The following is a 20,799-nucleotide window of genomic DNA, read 5'->3' as shown; positions in this document are numbered from 1 at the left end:
TGATTTCACCTATTTAACATAGTAACAATGTAGAAAGTAGTACAAAATATATGATTTCTAAGATCTTAGAATTTCTTTAATTCAGACCAATGCAACTCTCTTTTGAGTTTTGGTACCACATGCCCTTCAGAATGCTCTCCTGACACCTCAGTTAGCTCTGCCCTTTCATTTGTCAATGCTGTGTCTTACAGTATCTATATGCTAGTTGCAATTTCAGTTATCTTTAACTATTCTCTTTTTTTTAAACCTCCCTTTTAAATTACAATAATAGTTGAGCTTACTCCTCTACTTGAAATATCAGCAATTTACTGTAATTTTATTTATACTTTTAGATTTCACTCCAACCTGTAGTTCTCTCATCTTAACTTGATGCTTATTTAGATGCAAACAGAAAAAGATTATATCTTCTGGTGGTTTATTTGGGGAAGACCAAGTCATCAGAAAAATCACCTCACATAGTTTGCTTCACCAAATTTTATTTATGCATATATTTTTATACAAAGAGACACATTAATGGTGCAGGAAATTTAAAGCATAAGAGAAAAACACAAGAAAATATCTATCCTCTTATAATCATTTTGTCGGGGAAGGATGGTATTTATAGTACAGTTGTTGAAACATGGGTACAATGTCTCAGAAAACGTCTTTCATCAGAACACTTTTTTTTAAATTTCTCTTTTATTTTTTTACTCTTTGCCTCAGTTTAGGTAGTTTTATTGCCTTTCTCTTAAGTTATTCTTCATATAGCTTATATTTAAGTTCATGAGCTTTTCTATAATGTTGTAAGTTCTTATGTCCTAATTTCATCATCTCTGTATGTCTTTGAGATTTTTTTTTCTCCTGGTTATGAGTCACATTTATTTGCTTAACCTATCTAATAAGTTTTTACCATATGCTAGACACAGATACTGTATTATTTTTTTTTTCATGGCAGGGGAGATAAGAAAGTGGTTATGCAAAAAGATTTCTTTCCTGCGGCTCCTAAGTCCCAGGTTCAGTCCCTGTACCACCATAAGCCAGAGCTGAGCACTAATCTCATATGTATGTGGGTATATATCTGTCTTTCTCTCTCTTTCTGTATCTTTGTGTTGCTTTCACCGGGCTGGCTTCACGGGCAGGTAACAGACGACCAGGGACTCATGGTTCAGCTGTAGGCAGTATCTCTTTATTCATGCAGGACGCAGCGCAATCTATACCAAGCTAGACTAAACTAACAACTAACTAAAACGAACAATGTTGTCTTTATATATACTTCCCAAGTAGGGTGTGAACAGGATGTGACATAGAGAGGGTGGAGAGAAAAGTGACTGGTGAAAATCAGGGTATGACAAGGAGAGGGGGCGGAGCAGGTGAGAATTCTACCACTAAACCACCAATGCCTTGGAGGGAAGGTGGTGCTTTGTTAACAGAGGTTATGTAAATAGAATTAAGTGGTTATGTAAATAGAATAGTGTTAAGCAGGGGGGATTAAACTAATGAAACAGAAGGGGTTTTTAAAGCATACCTACATCTTTGATTAAAATAAAATACATTAAAATTTATTTTATGCAGGTGCTTAGCCCCCAAAATAACTCTAGTGAGAAAAGGAAAGAAGGAAGGGGAAAAAAAGGCATTGTTCTCCTTACCCTAGAATTAAACTTCTGGGAGTCAGGTAGTAAAGCAGCAGGCTTAAGGCGCAAAGAGTAAGGGCCCAGCTTAAGGATCCTGGTTCGAGCCCCTGGCTTCCCACCTGCAAGGGAGTTGCTTCACAAGCAGTGAAGCAGGTCTGCAGGTGACTATCTTTCTCTCCCCCCCCCCCCCCGTTTTCCCCTCCTCCATTTCTCTCTGTCCTATTCAACAATGACGACATCAACAACAATAATAACTACAACAATAAAACAAGGGCAACAAAAGGGAATAAAAATAAATAGTTTAGAAATTTTTTTAAAAAGAATTAAACTTCTGCAAGGAACTGTATCCTGAGAAGTATCCCTCTTATAATAGTATTTATAGTGTTCAAGTCCTCATCATCAGTATGTCTACCCTTACTTTAAGGCTCTACTTACTGCCTTAGTTTTTTGGGTTTTTTTTTAAATAATTTTTGTTTTGTAATATTTTTTATTTACTAGAGATTGATCTCAGGACCTTATGCTTCTGAGTCCAGTGCTTTATCCACTGAGCAACTTATACTGGATCACTTATTTTTAGTTTTTGTGATTGCTTAACTTATAAGACTATAATTTCTGTGATAATTTTCATACACCATAGACTATTAAGTATTCAGACTTATTGGTGGTAAACTTTCTTGTTCTTCCACTTCAGTTTTTTTTTTTTTCAGAAATTTTATACTTTTAAGATGTAAAAGTGTTAAAGAAAACAATTAACATTTAGTGATGTTTGAATTTCCTGCCCATTTTATGTTTCCTGACTCAAACTTACCAAGTAATTTTCTGTTTTGGAATGATTAACCTGTATTTGGGGTAGAGAAGTCTAAATGCTATTTTTATACAACACATAGTATTCCCTAATTCTTTATAATTGATTAGTTCAGACTGACTTAATATTTGAGTTACATTTAGTGGTGATAAAGTTTTTATTTTCTCTAGGCTACAGAAAGTGAAGTAGGAGATGTAGATCTAACTCGTCTTCCCGAAGGACCCGTTGATTCTGAGGATGAAGAAGAGGAAGACGAAGAGATTGATCGAACAGATCCACTGCAAGGGCGAGATCTTGTTCGGGAATGTCTTGAAAAAGAACCTGCAGACAAAACAGATGATGACATTGGTAAGCAGTATACCTGACTAAAGTAAGACCATTATAGTTTTATAGCTAATTTATATGTGCTTACCTATTGTGACATGTCAGATTACCCCAAAACCTAATGACTAAGCAGCACACATTGGAGCTGGGAGGTTACTGGTATTCTTGCTGTGCATGTCGCTCTGGGTTTCATTCCAGTTCAGGTACCACATGGGAGCATCATGAGTGACAGGGGAGGCTCTATGGATAGTAAAACAGTGCTGTGATCTCTCCCGTATTCTCTATTTGCCTTTCCTCCTCCTCTCTCTCTCTCTCTCCCCCCCCCTCTCAAATAATTAATTAAAAAAAATTAAAATGGACCAGCAGGTGACTCTCCTGGTATACACTTTACCATATGCAATGGCCTGGGTTGGAGCCCTGAGCCACCACATGGGAGTACCTGTAGGGTACAAGCTTCATGAGCAGTGGAGAAGTACTGAGATGTACCTCTTTAGCCGTTCTGGTTTTCCCACTTTATTTCTTGGTCTCTCGCCTTCTTGAGGAAAGAAAAAATAATAGCCACCAGAAGGAGAGGAGTTGTGCAGACCTTGAATCCCAGCAAAAATCCTCATGGCAATAAATAAATATAATAGTAATAACTAACAAAACAAAAAAAAAGGGGGACCAGATGAGACTTTCCAGCACTGGCATCTTGCATGCTCAAGGGCCTCAGTTTTTTCTCTGGCACCTCATTAAAACAGACACATTTATTTTATTAGGAATTCAGGAGTAGCCTGAGTGTGATTCTGACTATGTGCCTCTTATGAGAGTATAGTCAGAATGCCAGGAGGGAATACAGTCAGCTGAGGCTTCACTGGACTGAGCTAAATGATCTCTTCCCAAAGTGGCGTAAGACTTCATTTCTTCACCGTGTAGAATTCCACAGAGAATGCTTAAGTCTCTTTACAATGTGGCAGGTAGCTTCCCCAAAAAAAATCCAAGAGAGTAAAGCAGATGTAGAGCTAGGTGGTGGTGATGTGTACTCATTATCATCATGCACAGGATCTAGATTCAGATTCTTTGTCCCCACCTATGGGGGGGAGATTCATGAGCAGTGAAGTGGTGCTACAGATATCTTTCTGTCTTCCCTCTCAATTTGTCTCTATTCAAAAAAAAAAAAAAAAGCCACAAGCCACTGGATATGGTGGATTTGACCTGCAAGCACCAGGGTCCAGCAGTAGATAACCTTGATGACAACAACTGTACTATGATCCATTGATCCCCCCATACAAAAATTAAAATATTAATAAAGATAATAAAGCAGATGCCACAATGTCTTTTTATAATCTGACCTCAGATATGACACACATATTGCTCATCCTATCTTCTATTTGTCACAGAGAAGCCATGATATAATGTGATGGTAATGATATAATGTGATGGTGATAAATATCAGGAGGCAGGGACCTATCCTAGGGCCATCTTTAAGACTGGCTACCCCCCATTTGTAAATGAAAAATTTTGGTTACATTTAAGTGATTTTTACCTTTCCTATTCTTTTTTTTTTTTTTTAATTTTTTATTTAAGAAAGGATTAGTGAACAAAAGCATAAGGTAGGAGGGGTACAACTCCACACAATTCCCAACACCCAATCCCCATAACCCACCCCCTCCCATGGTAGCTTTCCCATTCTCTATCCCTCTGGGAGCATGGACCCAGGGTCGTTGAGGGTTGCAGAAGGTAGAAGGTCTGGCTTCTGTAATTGCTTCCCCGCTGAACATGGGCGTTGACTGGTCGGTCCATACCCCCAGTCTGCCTCTCTCTTTCCCTAGTAGGGTGTGACTCTGGGGAAGCTGAGCTCCAGGACACATTGGTGGGGTCTTCAATCCAGGGAAGCCTAGCCAGCATCCTGGTGGCCTCTGGAACCTGGTGATTGAAAAGAGAGTTAACATATGAAGCCAAACAATTTGTTGAGCAATCATGGATCCCAAGCTTGGAATAGTGGAGAGGAAGTGTTAGGGAGGTACTCACTGCAAACTCTAGTGTAGTCCTGCTTTCAGGTATATATTTTGCAGTAGTTTATGGATACGTGTGCACATAAGCTCTCTCTCACAGAAACTGGTGTATATCTAGGTTATGGGACTTTGTTGGAAAGTGAACTACCTGAGATGAAATTAGAGTGTACTATTTTTTTTTTCTTTTTTTTTTTTTTTTTTAATTTTTTATTTAAGAAAGGATTAGTGAACAAAAGCATAAGGTAGGAGGGGTACAACTCCACACAATTCCCAACACCCAATCCCCATAACCCACCCCCTCCCCTGATAGCTTTCCCATTCTCTATCCCTCTGGGAGCATGGACCCAGGGTCGTTGAGGGATGCAGAAGGTAGAAGGTCTGGCTTCTGTAATTGCTTCCCCGCTGGACATGGGCGTTGACTGGTCGGTCCATACCCCCAGTCTGCCTCTCTCTTTCCCTAGTAGGGTGTGACTCTGGGGAAGCTGAGCTCCAGGACACATAGTTTATGGATACGTGTGCACATAAGCTCTCTCTCACAGAAACTGGTGTATATCTAGGTTATGGGACTTTGTTAGAAAGTGAACTACCTGAGATGAAATTAGAGTGTACTATTAAAGGAAAGGTCTCACCCGAGTAATGAAGCTGAAGGGTTGTCATTCCACACGTGAAGTCTCTGGATACATTCTGAGGTGAAGCATGTTGAGGTAGCAATCGTTGCTTTGGTTAGGTTGTGATCGGCAGATGCAATGTTATTTGGTTTGGATTGGGAGATGCATACGGGAAAGTGGGCCCTATCCAAGGGTTCCAGGACTGGGGGAAGTAGGGGCTCTATAGTGAAGATGTGAGGTTCCTGCTGTCTTAGGGTTCAAAAAGACAATCAATAGTTAATATTATCATCACATTATTTGTTAATTGGGTTAACTTTGAGAAGTCCCTTTGTTATGGTTTGCTAGACAGTACCCAGTATCTTGTATATAGCTGTGCTATTGGATGCTTCTAATCTACTTGGTCTAGGCTTTTGAGAGAGTCCGCATATCAAATACATAGCCTATATATTAAAAAGATTCAGTTTGTCTTTTGAGAAACTTTGAGACATACAATTGATTTCCCCCTCTCATATTAATTAGCTACTGATTTATATGTCTACATTTTGCTAGGAGTGTACATAAACACCATTCCCACCACCAAAGGACTGTGACCCATCCCTCCCGCCCACTCCCACCCCCCCACTGGCCCAGGAAGCTACATGCCTACCCCTCACCACTGGGTTTTTACTTTGGTGCCCTACTTACAATTTGATCAGGTCCTGCTTTTAGTTTCCCTTTCAGATCTTCTTAGTCAGCTTCTGTTGATGAGTGGGATCATCCCATACTCATCTTTATCTTTCTGACTTCGTTCACTTAACAACCTTTCCTATTCTTAAGACCTTTAAAATGCAGTATAGGTATATATAAAGTCTATGAGATCTTTACTTCCTTTAGCTCAGTATATATATATATACACATAATTTTGGTTAATACTTTTAAATTTTTGGTGCCTAGAAGTGGCTTGCTTATCCAGTAGAGAACACTTGACCAGAAACTATCAAATATTGGTGGAACTTGTTCCCATCTAAATATGAAGAACATCTTTGATGTTACAGACCCAATGGCAAGGAAGACTATAGCAAAAGTAATCTAATGGGATCACATCAAATTGAAAAGCTTCTGCACAGCAAAAGAAACCATCATCCAAACAAAGAGACTTCTCACAGAATGGGAGAAGGTCTTTATATGCCATACATAAGACAAGAGTCTAATAATCAAAATAGATGAATTACTCACCAAACTTAGCAATAAACAAGCAAAAGACCCAGTTTAAAAATGGGCAAAGGATATGAACAGAATATTCACTGCAGAAGAGATCCAAAGGCCAACCAACATAGAAAAATGCTCCAAGGCAGCACATATTGTCAGAGAAATGCAAATAAAAACAATGAGATACCACTTCATCCCTGTGAGAATGTCATACATCAGAAATGACAGCAACAAAATGCTGAAGAGGTTATGGGATCAAAGGAACTCTCCTGAGCTGCTGTTGGGAATGTAAATTGGTCCAACTTCTGGGGAGAGCAGTCTGGAGAACCCTAACAAAGCTAGAAATGGACCTTCCTTATGATCCAGTAATTCTCCTAGGGATCTAAGAAGTCAAACACACCCATTCAACAAAATATGTGTATATCTTTCTTTATTGCCACCAGGGCTGTTGATAGCGTTCAGTGCCGGCACTACAAATCCAATGCTCCTGCAGCCATTCACCCCCACCCCATCTCTCTCCGAATCATGATGGAATAGGAGTTCAAGCCCTCTGGTCATCTTCCCCTAACATTTACCCGTCTGGGAATATTCTTTATGGGTGCAGAAGATCGACATTCTGACTTCTTCAATTACTTTTTCACTGGACATGGGCATTGGCAGGTCAATCCATAACCTCAGCCTATTTCTATCTTTCCCTAGGGCTCTGAAGAGGTGAGGTTGTAGTACACACTAGTGAGGTCATCTGCCCAGGGAGTTCAGGATGAATTCATAGTAGCATCCACAACTTGTTATATAGCAGGACAAAATGTTTAATGAGCAAGAACCAAAAAGTTGGGAATAGAGTAGATGGCAATAGAGATTTTTAGGGTAGATAGAAACTAGGAAGTCTATTTTAGATAATGCTTCTAGGAGCCCATGACTTTGGTAATTTTTGCTGAAGCTTGATAGCTAACCTGCAGTGGACTAAAATTATTTTCTGGGAAGATGTTATCAAGTTATTGTCTGGGGAGATGATGTGATCACTGGAAAAAGGACCAGAAAGCTGGATCAGGGGAGAGTAGCTCCCTAATATGGGAAAGGGGTATAAATATTGTTGACTGTAAACCCCATCGATTTGGTGTCATCTGGGGCCCATAATTAGCTTAGGATCCTGTGTGACCTCTGTATCCCTGTAGATCTGAGCTCACATTCTGTAGAACTGAGTAGGAACATTGCATGCTGCCCCAGTATCGACCCATCTTCCTCAGGTGTAGCATAGAGTATGTTGTCCATCCTCCGTTTGGAGGATGGACAACATTCTCTACCATTGAAGAATATCACCATACTACTTGCCATATATCAGAGAAAATAAAAAAATGTTGAATAATGGCACTACAGTACATTAAATGCATAATATCAATAAATATCAATGGCTTAAACTCACCCATTAGAAGGCACAGAGTGGGAAGATGGATCAGAAAACACAACCCAACCATATGCTGCATGCAAGAATCCTACCTCATCCAACAAGACAAACACAGACTTAAAGTGAAAGGATGGAAAACTATCATACAGGCTAATGGACCACAAAAAAAGCAGGAACAGCCATTCTCATCTCTGACACCATAGACTTTATAAATAAAGTAATAAAAGATAGGCAAGGCCATTACATAATAATTAGAGGATCAATCAACCAAGAAGATTTAACAATTATTAACATCTGTGCACCCAATGAGGGCCCATCTAAATACATCAAACACCTACTGAAAGAACTACAAAAATACATCAGTAGTAATATAATAATTGCAGGAGACTTTAAACACCGCACTCTCACACTTTGATCAATGAAGCAGAGAATCAATAAAGAAACAGAATTAAATGAAGAGATGGACAGACTAGACCTCTTGGACATTTTCAAAGTTCTTCACCCCCCCAAAACAGGAATACACATTCTTTTCAAATCCACACAGCACATCTTCAAGGATAGACCACATGTTAGGATAGACCACAAATTCAAGGATAGACCACAAAATAAAGAGCATTGAAATCATCCCAAGTATCTTCTCAGACCATAGTGGAGTAAAGCTAACATTCAACAACAAACAGAAAATTACTAAAAGTCACAAATTTTGGAAACTCAACAACATGCTACTTAAGAACCGCTGGGTCAGAGAGGCACTCAAGCAAGAAATTCAAATGTTCCTGGAAACAAATGAAAATGAAGCCAAAAAAAATACTTGGGACACAGTGAAAGCATTACTGAGAGGAAAACTTACAGCCATACAACCACATATTAGAGAACAAGAAAAAACTAAATAACTGACCTTACTGTGCCTTAAGGACTTAGAGGAAGACAAAGGAACTCTAAAGCAACCAGAAGGACGGAAATCACTAAAATTAGAGCAGAAATAAACAACATCAAAAAAGAGAGAACTGTACAAAAGACCAATAAAGCCTAATGTTGGTTCTTTGAAAAGTTAAACAAGATTGACAAACCCCTAGCCAGACTCATAAAAAAGGGGGAGGGGAGACTCCAATAAATAGAATTGGAAACAACAGAGGAGGTATCACAAGTGACACCACGGAAATCCAGAAAATCATGCGAAATTTCTACGCCACCAAGCTAGAGAATCTGGAAGAAATGGAAGAATTCCTAGAAATATATACCCTTCCAAAACTAAACCAAGAAGAACTACAAAACCTAAATGCACCAATCACAAACAAAGAAATCGAAACAGTTATTAAGAATTTTCCCAACAATAAAAGTCCTGGACCAGATGGCTTCACAAACGAATTCTATAAAACCTTTAGGAAACAGTTAATACCTATACTTCTAAAGCTCTTCCACAAGATCAAAGAAACAGGAACAGTCCCTTCTACCTTCTATAAAGCCAACATCACCCTGATACCAAAAGCAGATAGGGACACAACAAAAAAGGATAACTACAGACCAAAATCTCTGATGAACATAGCTGCCAAAATATTAAATGTTAGATCGTGGCCAATCGGATACAGCACTATATCAAAAAAGATTGTTCATCACGACCAAGTGGGATTTATCTCAAGAATGCAAGGCTGGTTCAACATACATAAGTCAATCAATGTCATTTACCATATTAATAAAATCAAAACTAAACACCACGTGATTATCTCAATAGATGCAGAGAAAGCCTTTGACAAAATCCAACACTCATTCATGGTCAAAAATAAAAAAAAAATGGGGATAGGAATATATGGGAAATTCCTCGAGATAGTGGAGTCCATATATAGCAAACGTACAGCTAACATCATACTCAACGGACAGAAGCTGAAAGCATTCCCCCTCAGATCAGGGACTAGACAGGGCTGTCCATTATCACCATTACTCTTCAACATAGTATTGGAAGTTCTTGCCATAGCATTCAGGCAAGAGAAAGAAATCAAAGGCATACAGACTGGAAGGGAAGAAGTCGAACTCTCCCTATTTTCAGATGATATGATAGCATACATAGAAAAACCTAATGAATCCAGCAGAAAACTACTGAAAGACATTAGGCAATATAGCAAGGTGTCGGGCTTCAAAATCACTGTACAAAAATCAGTGGCATTTCTTTGGGCAAACACTAAATCCAAAGAAGAGGGCAAACACTAAATCCAAAGAAGAGGACATCCAGAAATCACTCCCATTCAGTGTTGCAGCAAAATCAATAAAATACCTAGGAATAAAGCTGACCAAAGAAGTGAAAGACTTGTATACTGAAAACTATGAGTCACTATTCAAGAAAAAAAGAAATGATACCAAGAAATGGAAAGATATCCCATGCTCATGAATTGGAAGAATTAATACCATAAAAATGAATATTCTTTTAAGAGCCATATGCAAATTTAACACAATACCCATCAGTTTTCCACCAAGCTTCTTTTGTTTTTTTTGTTGTTGTTTTTGAATTTGTTATTTATAAAAAGGAAACGTTGACTAAACCATAGGATAAAAGCAGTACAATTCCACACAATTCCCACCGCCAGAACTCTGTATCCCATCCCTCCCCTGATAGCTTTCCTATTCTTTAACCCTCTGGGAGTATGGACCCAACTTCATTTTGGGACGCAGAAAGTTGAAAGTCTGGCTTCTCTAATTACTTCTATGCTGAATGTGGGCATTGACAGGTCAATCCATACTCCCAGGCTGTCTCTCTCTTTCCCTAGTGGAGAAGGGCTCTGGGGAAGCAGAGCTCCAGGGCACATTCCACCAAACTTCTTTTAAAAGAATAGAACAAAAACTACAACCATTTATCTGGAACCAGAAAACACCTAGAATTGCCAAAACCACCCTGAGGAAAGGAAACAGAAATGGAGGAAACAGAAATGGAGGCCTCACACTCCCAGATCTCAAACTATATTATAAGGCCATCATCATCAAAACAACCTGGTACTGGAGCAAAAATAGGCAAACAGACCAGTGGAATGGAATTGAAAGCCCAGAACTAAACCCCCACACCTATGGACATCTAATATTTAATAAGGGGGCCCAAAATATTAAATGAAGAAAGGAAGCTCTCTTCAATAAATGGTGCTGGGAAAACTGGGTTGAAACATGCAGAAGAATGAAACTGAACCACTTTATCTCACCAGAAACAGAAATCAATTCCAAATGGATCAAGGACCTGGATCTTAGGCCAGAAACTATCAAATAAGTACTTAGAGGAAAACATTGGTGGAACACTTTCCTACCTAAACCTCAAGGACATAAACCTCAAGGACATCTTTGATGATACAAACCCAATTGCAAGGAATACTAAAGCAGAAACAAATCAATGGGACTACATCAAATTGAAAAGCTTCTGCACAGCCCAAGAAACTATCACACAAACAAAGAGACCCCTCACAGAATGGGAGAAGATCTTCACATGCCATTCATCAGACAAGAGACTAATCACCAAAATATACAAAGAGCTCAGCAAACTTAGCAATGAAAAAGCAAATGACCCCATCAGAAAATGGGCAGAGGAACTGAACAGAACATTCACTACAGAAGAGATCGAAAAGTCTAATGAACACATGGAAAATTGCAAATAAAGACAACATTGGGATGCCACCTCACCCCTGTAAGAATGGCATACATAAAAAAGGACAGCAGCAACAAATGCTGGAGAGGCTGTGGGGAGAAAGGAACCCTTCTGTACTGCTGGTGGGAATGTAAATTGGTCCAACCTCTGTAGATAGCAGTCTGGAGAGTTCTCACAAGGCTAGACATGGACCTTCCATATGACCCAGTAATTCCTCTCCTAAGGATATACCTCAAGAACTCCATAACACTCAACAAAAAGATATGTGTATGCCTATGTTCATAGCAGCACAATTCATAATAGCTAAAACCTGGAAGCAACCCGGGTGCCCAGCAACAAATGAATGGGTGAAAAAGCTGTGGCATATATATATATACAGTGGAATACTACGCAGCTATTAAGAACAATGAACCCACATTCTCTGATCCTTCTTGGATGGAACTAGAAGGAATTATGTTAAGTGAGCTAAGTCAGAAAGATAAAGACGAGTATGGGATAATCCCACTCACAAACAGAAGTTGAGAAAGAAGAATAGAAAGGGAAACTCAAAGCAGGATTTGACTGAATTTGGAGTAGGGCACCAAAGTAAAAGCCCTGGGTTGAGGGTGAGGGTGGATGTTAAGCTTCACAGAGGTGGGAGAGGATGGGAGAGGATGGGACGGGACGGGACGGGACGGGACGGGACGGGACACAGTCCTTTGGTAGTGGGAATGATGTTTATGTACACTCAAATTAACTTCTAGTCATATAAATCACTACTTAATTAATATGAGGGTTGAAACTTTGATAGAATGTCTCAAACTTTTTTTTTTAATTGGTAAATTAGTGTTTTACATTCAGCACTAAGTACAGTAGTTTGTACATGCATAACATTCCCCAGTTTCCCATATAATAATACAACCCCCACTAGGTCCTCTGAATCCTTCTTGGACCTGTAATCTACCCACCCACCCACCCCAGAGTCTTTTACTTTGTCTCAAACTTTTTAATGTGCACATTCCATAGGCTGAGTCTTCAATATGTTGACTCTCTTAAAAGATTAGACCAGGGAGTCTGGTGGTAGCGCAGCAGGTTAAGCGCACATGGTGCGAAGCGCAATGACAGGTATACGGATCCCGGTTCCAGCCCTTGGCTCCCCACCTGCAGGGAAGTCACTTTACAGGCGGTGAAGCAGGCCTGCAGGTGTCTATCTTTCTCTCCCCCTCTGTGCCTTCCCCTCCTCTGTCCATTTCTCTCTGTCTTATCCAATAACGACCAACGACGACAACGATGATAACTACAACAATAAAAAATGAGGGCAAGAAAAGGGAATAAATAAATATATTTAAAAAATTTTTAAAAAGCTTAGACCAGGGAGAACAGAAGCAACTGGTGACATAGCTATAAACAAATAATGTCAAATGACATAATTTATTATGTTGTTTATGATACAGCAAATCCTAACATAGGGATGTTTCAAAGTTAATCCAATTGCCAAATGATGTGATTATAGCAATAACTATTGCCTTCTTAAACCCTAAGACAGCAGGAACCTCCCACTTCCTCTTTAGAGCCTATATTTCCCCCAGTCCTGGAACTTCTAGGGTGGGGCTCACTTTCCTGCATGTTCTCAATTCATACCAAATGTTATTGCATCCACTGATCCCAACCTAATCAACGCAAGGAGTACCACCTCAGCATGCTTCACTTCAGACTGTGTCCAGAGACGTCAGTCGTGGAATGTCAGCCCTTCTGCCTCATAACTCGGGTGAGACCTTTCCTTTCATTGGATTCTCTAATTCCATTCCAGTTGTTTCACTTCCAAACAAAGTCCCAAAGCCTAGGTATAGACCAGGTCCCATGAGATGGAGCATATGTTTACATGTATCCCATAAATTAGGGCAAAATATATACCTGAAAGCAAAAATACACAATAGTCTGCAGTGAGTCAGTATGAAGTTCCTAATGAAATAGTGTCTACTTAGACTTCCTATTACAGTTCCTTCACTCACTCCAAAAGCTAACCTTATCAAAGCAAGGACTACAAAAGCTGAATAAGTATGAGACTGGCATACTTTAACAATGACTCTTTAGTCACTATCAGGCCACCCCATCAGCTGGGGCCCTATTTGGGGAGTCCTAATATTCCCAAACAGACATGCTGGGCATACACCTCAAATAGATCCCTCTCTCCATTGTTACCGGTCATCTCTATCAGGAACAACAAAATATACCCCTTTGTGGGGCCCCATAGGACCTTGCCCTCAATTTGGATCAACAAGGGTAGAGAATGTTCCAATCCTCCAAAGGGAGGCTGAGCAACATACTCTATGCTACACCTGAGCAAGATGGGTCCTGATATTGGGGCAGCTTGGAACGTTCCTACTCATGACACATAATGTAAGCTTAGATCTACAGGGATGCAGAGGTCACATAGGCTCCTAAGCTGAATATGGGCCCCAGACCAAATCAAATCAATGGGGTTTCCAGTCAACAATATTTATACACCTCTCCCATATTTGGGAACTCCTGCCTCCCCTGATGCATCTTTCTGGTCCTTCTCCAGTCATGACATCATTTCCCCAGACATTAACTCAGATCCACCTGCATATTAGATTTCAGGCTCGGGGTGGGTGGGTGGGGAACCTAGTATAGCCACAGACCCTTTGGAATATAACTAAAATATGCCTACTAGCTATCTACAAAATGAAGACCCCCCCCCCCAATTCTTCATCTGCATTATTCCAGCCTTTAGGTTCGTGATTGGTCAACAATTTGTTTGGCTTTGTATGTTGATTCTCTCTTCAGCCATCAGGTTCCAGATGCTAGCATGATGCCAAGCAAACTTCCTGGACAAACAACACCACCAATGTTTCCTAGAGCTCTGATGCCCCAGAGCCCCAAACGAGAGAGCCAGGCTGGGAGTATGGATCAATCTATCAACGCCCATGTTGAGCGGGGAAGGAATTACAGAAGTCAGATCTTCCACCTTCTGGGCCCATACTCTCAGAGAGTTAAAGAATAGGAAAGCTATCAAGGGGGGGGATAGGATATGGAGTTCTGGTGGTGGGAATTGTGTGGAGTTTACCCCTTTTATCCTATGGTTTTGTCGGTGTTTCCTTTTTTTTTTTAACTTTTTTTTTATATTTATTTTATTTGTTCCCTTTTGTTGCCCTTGTTTTATTGTTTTAGTTATTATTGTTGTTATTGATGTTGTCTTTCTTGTATAGGACAGAGAAATGGGGGGAGGAGGGGAAGACAGAGGGAGAAAGAAAGACAGACAGACACCTGCAGACCTACTTCACCTCTTGAGAAGTGACCCCCGCCCCCTAGCAAGTGGGGAGCCAGTGGCTCGAAACGGGATCCTTTCGCGGGTCCTCGCCCTTCGCGCCACTTGCGCTTAACCCACTGTGCTACCACCCAACTCCCAGTGTTTCCTTTTTATAAGTAAAATTAAAAACAAAAAAAGAAGTCTTTATTATCTGTTCAGAAATGGAATAGCTATTAAAAAATACAAATTTCTTTTAGGTATTATTATCACCCCTTTCATAAGTAAATCAGCATTTTAAATAAAAGTATGCATTACAAGATTTTAGTGCATGGGGATAGTACAGGTCCAAAAAGGATAACAGAGGACCTAGTGGGGGTTGTATTTTTATGTGGAAAACTGATAAATGTTGTGCATGTACAAACTATTGTATTTACTGTAAAACATTAATCCCCCAATAAAGAAATTAAAAAAAAATTTTAGTGCAACCTGAAATTCTTAAAAATACAGTTAATTTTGATGTTGTGCTAAGCTGACTTTTTAACCAATTTTGTACCATGTTTATCTACTTTTTAAATCTACTTTCATAGCATATTTTTATGAGTTGTCTAAGTAATTTGAGTACTGAATATTAGAACTTATTGTTACTTTAAAGTATAATCCTTAATGATCTCTATACTAGAATTTTTGTTTTTTTCATAGAACAATTACTGGAGTTTATGCACCAGCTTCCTGCTTTTGCAAATATGACCATGTCTGTAAGGAGAGAACTGTGTTCAGTGATGATTTTTGAAGTTGTCGAGCAGGCTGGTGCTGTTATTCTTGAAGATGGGCAAGAGGTAGGTTAGCAAATAAATGTCACACATTATATAATAAGAAAGCTTATCCTTAAAAAGCTTCAATTTTCATAAATTTGTGTAAACTCTGACTTGAAATCTGTACACTGTTTTTATTCTGAGTTTGGGGGGTTACGTTTTCTGATGAGTAAAGATTTTGGTTTTGTTTTCCTTTTATTATGTCCTAATTTTAACTTCTAGCAGTGAACCTCCCACATAGAATATATGTTCAGCGGAGTGATTTTAGGGAATCTGCATAACCAGTTCTGGAATGTGTAGATGGCGTAAATCCCTTGAAGACAAGGAAGTGTGTTCAGCTTTTCTGCCACTACATTCTTGTGATTTATGTCATCTGCATATTCCAGAACTGGTTTGCAGACTCCCTAACATCACATTAAAACTGTCAAAATGTTCGACTAGTTGAGGACATTGAAGAAGTAGGGGTCTTTCACTGATATACAATAATCTGCTTGCAGAATTTAATAAAGGCAATATTTTCTTTAGGAGAATTAAAAAAATATATATATATGTATATATATATTATGGCTTGCAAAATAGTTAATTTGGACAGTATACTGCTTTGCCATGTGCAGGACCCAGCTTCAAACCTGGTCCCCACCACATTAAAGGAAACTTTAGTGCTGTTGTCTCTTCCTCTCTATCTATCTATCTATCTATCTATCTATCTATGTATCTATCTATCTCTATCTCTCTCCCTCTCTGTCTCCTTTCTTATCTCTTAGGCAAAATAAATAAATAGGTAAAACATTGTGTTAGATATGCCTGAAAAACTAGGTTTTTAGTAATCTGTCAAATCACTAGCTTTTTTCTTTTGTTTATTTACTTTCCTTTTTGTTGCCCTTGTTTTTTATTGTTGTTGTAGTTGTTATTGTCATCATTGTTAGATAGGACAGAGAGAAATGGGGAGGGGAAGACAGAGGGGGAGAGAAAGATAGACACCTGCAGACCCGAAGCGACTCCCCTGCAGGTGGGGAGCCAGGGGCTCGAACAGATCACCTTATGCTGGTCCTTGCACTTAACCCACTGAGCTACCGCCGGACATCCTCTTTTTTTCTTTGGAGTTCTTGCTCAATATCAGGCATTATTATAAGCAATTAATACTTAACTCAATTAACTAAACTTGTAAGATAAGTACTATTGTTGTGCTCATTTTAACAATAGATAAGCTAGTGGTGAAAATGGTTAAATAATGTGCCCTCAGTCAGTCAGTGGCAGAGTTCAAATTCAAACTCTTAAGTATTTATGATTTAATCATTATATATATATTTTGGTCTCAGGGTATTTGGTCAGCTGTGAAAGTTTCCAATTTGAAGAGTAAAAAAAAGCGTTTTTTAAAAGTGGTTTCATAGGCAGAGAGTGATACTAACAGTATTTACTTATATAATCAGTTTTTTTTTCTTAATGAGACCATAGAAGTTCTAAATATTGATTAGTTATTTTTTTAAGTTAATAGAATATTTTAAGGGTCTGAGAAAATGGATGATAGGGTAGAAAGCATGCTTTCACCATCATGAAGTCCTAGGTTTAATCCCTGGCGCACACAGAACACCTTGGACAGCACTCTGTGGGGTGTGGATAGTACTTTGCTGTTTCTTTTTGTTTTATTTTCCTTTTCTCCTTTTATTTCCTTCTAAAAATACATTAAAAAGGTGGTGGGGGTGGGGAGGGTTGAGAATGCAGCTCAGGTTCTCCTGCATGAGACCCTGGGTTCATTTCTCAACATTGTATTGAAGGGGGGGAAAAATTCTTAAAATCCATCTTTTTCTCCATAGCTTGACTCATGGTATGTTATTTTAAACGGCACTGTAGAAATCAGTCATCCAGATGGAAAAGTTGAAAATCTTTTTATGGGAAATAGTTTTGGAATTACTCCCACTTTGGATAAACAATACATGCATGGAGTTGTCAGGACTAAAGTAGATGATTGTCAGGTGAGTATGTATCTTTGGCCGTATGCTCCATGACTGTTGCTTTCAAATGAGTGGCCCTACTTTCCCTAACTCAAAATACTTTGGTTTGAAAATTGAAAGTTTCAAAAATTCTACATTTTATGAAAGAAACTTTATTTTTTCTAACTCAGATATTTGTGGGATTTAGCATTTTCATAAGAGAACACAACAAATTCATGTTGATTTGTCTAAGTTTCTCTCTGATATTAGCCAGCTCTGGGTTTTTTTTAGGAAAAAAATAGGAACTTCTAAGTTGTTTGTTTTTAACTTACTCCTGGCTTCATGTTTTTCTTTGCATAGAGTCAGTTTTGAAAGAAGTAGATGTTCACTTCTCCTTTTAGACCAGAATTCAAACGGATTTAACTTACTTGGTTCCCTTTTGGATAAAATATTTCATCCTTATTTTGTTAAAAACTAGAGGGATTGAATAAAAGAACTGATGCCATTTGACTTCTTGCCTTTGTGCTCTGCCTTAGTGCATAATGATATATTTATGTACTACAGGTTCATTAATTGCCCCCATATTGTTCTTGGACAGTTTGTCTGCATAGCCCAGCAAGATTACTGGAGAATTTTAAATCATGTGGAAAAAAATACTCATAAAGTTGAGGAAGAGGGAGAAATTGTTATGGTGCATGAGCACCGTGAACTAGATCGAAGTGGAACCAGGAAAGGACACATCGTAATCAAGGTGGGTGTTTTTACTTACTGTTCTAGTCACTCGTAGAATAAAATTTTGCTCTTACTTTGAACTGATGTCAGATCTTTTCTTCCCCAAGAGTCAAGCTATTCCGTAGTACTCTCCTTTTCATTCCCTCAACTGCTAATTGTAGCTTGTAAAAAAGATACACATGTGATGGATAGAGTCGCTCTGGAATTGGATTTAAACAAATGTGTTGGTTCTAAGGTTTTTTTTCTTTTATAATTTTTATTAATGAATGGTGACATTACCACATAATAATAGGCGGAGGATATTTTAGGATATACTGGTAAAATATCTAAAACATTCCTTCTAAAATGTATTTTTTGAATTTCCTCAAAGAGAGCAATATTTAGAAATAGAAAATTCAAGGATCCACTATAAAAGTAAAGAAGTTTGAATGAAAATTCAGAGTGTATATTGGGTCTCTATGGCACTGAAATAGACATTAAACTAACTTCTCAGATTTCTTATTTTATTTATTTATTCCTTTTTGTTGCCCTTGTTGTTGTTTTTTTTATTGTTGTAGTTGTTATTGTTGTTGTCCTTGTTGGATAGGACAGAGAGAAATGGAGAGAGGAGGGGAAGACAGAGAGGAGGAGAGAAAGATAGACACCTGCAGACCTGCTTCACCGCCTGTGAAGCGACTCCCCTGCAGGTGGGGAGCCGGGGTTCAAACCGGGATCCTTATGCCGGTCCTTGTGCTTTGCGCCACCTGCGCTTAACCCGCTGCGCTACAGCCCGACTCCCACTTCTCAGATTTCTTATCTGAAAGTGGGGAAAATATAGCAAGTCTTTCATAGAGCTAATTGAAGTAAATGAAAAAGCTTTATTTTACTACATTATATAATCTTAGTATTAATCTCCATTTCTGTTTTCCTTCTTTAATTTCTTGTCTTGTCTACTCATTTTTTTCACTGCCTTTTTCAACCCCTTTAACCACCTCTCTTTAAAGATCTCTAGATGTCTAGGGCAACAGAAGGGAATAAATAAATAAATATTTTTTTAGATTTCAAATAGTTGGGTTGTAGTTGAAAGAAAGGAAATATTGTTTCACTTTGCACACTGTTCTCCAGTTGCAAAATAAGTAAATATGTTATTTTTATTACAAATACATCAACTTGTTTAATAATATGGGGAACTGATGTCAGATCTGTTCTTCCTCAAGAGTCAATCTATTTCTTAGTGCTATCTTTTTCTTAATTAATGTAGCTTATAGAAAAGATACACGTTATGAATAGAATGCCATAAACAAGGTTTCTCTTGGTGACTCATTTTTTAATACTTGATTTTAAAATCGTTTCAAACTTATAATTCAAGTGCAGAATTTCCTCCTTTTGGTATTTTACTGTACTCTATTATCATTCTTTTTCTGAACTGAGAGCTATGTACACTTGTGATGCCTTGTAGCCCTTACATGTTTCCCTATGTTGCTCCTACAAGAAACACTCCATATATGTACATCTGAGAACCCTTCAAGTTAGGCAACCAAAGTGATAAAGGTAAAACCATTTAGGACACAGAACATACTTAGATTTTCACCATTTATCTTTTAGATTTTCACCATTTATCTTTTCTCCTTTCTGGTTAGTTGTAATGAATGTCATTTTAAGTCTACTTTAGGAGCTGACTTTGCCTGTTTATAATCTCTGCAGTTTTAAGGAATACCAACTTTATTTTTTTCTCTTCTTTTTTCTTTAGGAATACAAACTTTATATTCTCTTTTTATTTTATTTATTTGTATTTATTGAACAGAGACAGAAATAGAAGGGAGGAGATGGAGATAGAGGGAAAGAGACAGAGGAACACCTGCGGCCCTGCTTCACCACTTGTGAATATTCTCCCTGCAGGTGGGGACCAGGGGCTTAGAACCCAGGTCCTTGCTCACTGTAATGTGTGCCACTGTCTGGCCCCCCAGACTTTATATTCTCTAGTATTGACCTCAGCTTCTTTAAGACCAGACTCAAGCCATAATTTCCAAGCATAAATTTCCTAGAAACTATATTATGCACTTTTCAATGCATTATCATGTAGCACAGTCAACTGGTCCTATCACTGGTGAACTTAACTTCACCTAGTGTCTGTCTTTCAGGTTTCTTTCCTGTAAAACTCTAATTTCACTTTGTAATTGATAACTTTAAAGGAGAGTGTCTATATTCCTTTTTTTAAAATAATTGTGTTTATTAGATAGAGACAGAAGTTGAGAGGAGGGAGAAGATAGAGGGAGAGAGACAGATAGACACCTGCAGCACTGCTTTATCACCTGTGAAGTTTTACCCCTGCTGGTGAGGACCAGGGCCTTGAACCTGCATCCTTGAACATTGTAACACATGTACTCAGCCAAATGTGCTACCACCCAGCCCCAAGTGTCAGTATTCCTGTAAACCACTATCCACCAGTCTTTACTTCCACTCTTTATAACCCACCCAAAATGGTAATTACTGTTTCCATTATTTCTTGCACTTCCATTAGTTGTCTTTCTGCTATATAGGA

General features: G+C 38.6%; 1 protein-coding gene across 8 annotated transcripts in view; it reads left to right on the top strand.

The window, feature by feature from the left end:
- The window catches only part of RAPGEF6 (Rap guanine nucleotide exchange factor 6), a 207,433-nt gene that overhangs the window by 90,700 nt on the left and 95,934 nt on the right, over positions 1 to 20,799 (top strand). For all 8 annotated transcript variants that reach the window (XM_060177662.1, XM_060177643.1, XM_060177648.1 and 5 more), the window contains 4 exons: positions 2,586 to 2,763; positions 15,503 to 15,639; positions 17,430 to 17,588; positions 18,145 to 18,297. In XM_060177662.1, the coding sequence (XP_060033645.1) occupies positions 2,586 to 2,763; positions 15,503 to 15,639; positions 17,430 to 17,588; positions 18,145 to 18,297 (627 nt within the window). The remainder of the gene's footprint in view (positions 1 to 2,585; positions 2,764 to 15,502; positions 15,640 to 17,429; positions 17,589 to 18,144; positions 18,298 to 20,799) is intronic.

The sequence above is a fragment of the Erinaceus europaeus genome, chromosome 2, assembly GCF_950295315.1.
Source record: "Erinaceus europaeus chromosome 2, mEriEur2.1, whole genome shotgun sequence".
Lineage (NCBI taxonomy): Eukaryota > Metazoa > Chordata > Mammalia > Eulipotyphla > Erinaceidae > Erinaceus > Erinaceus europaeus.
This window is presented reverse-complemented; position numbering and strand designations above follow the sequence as displayed.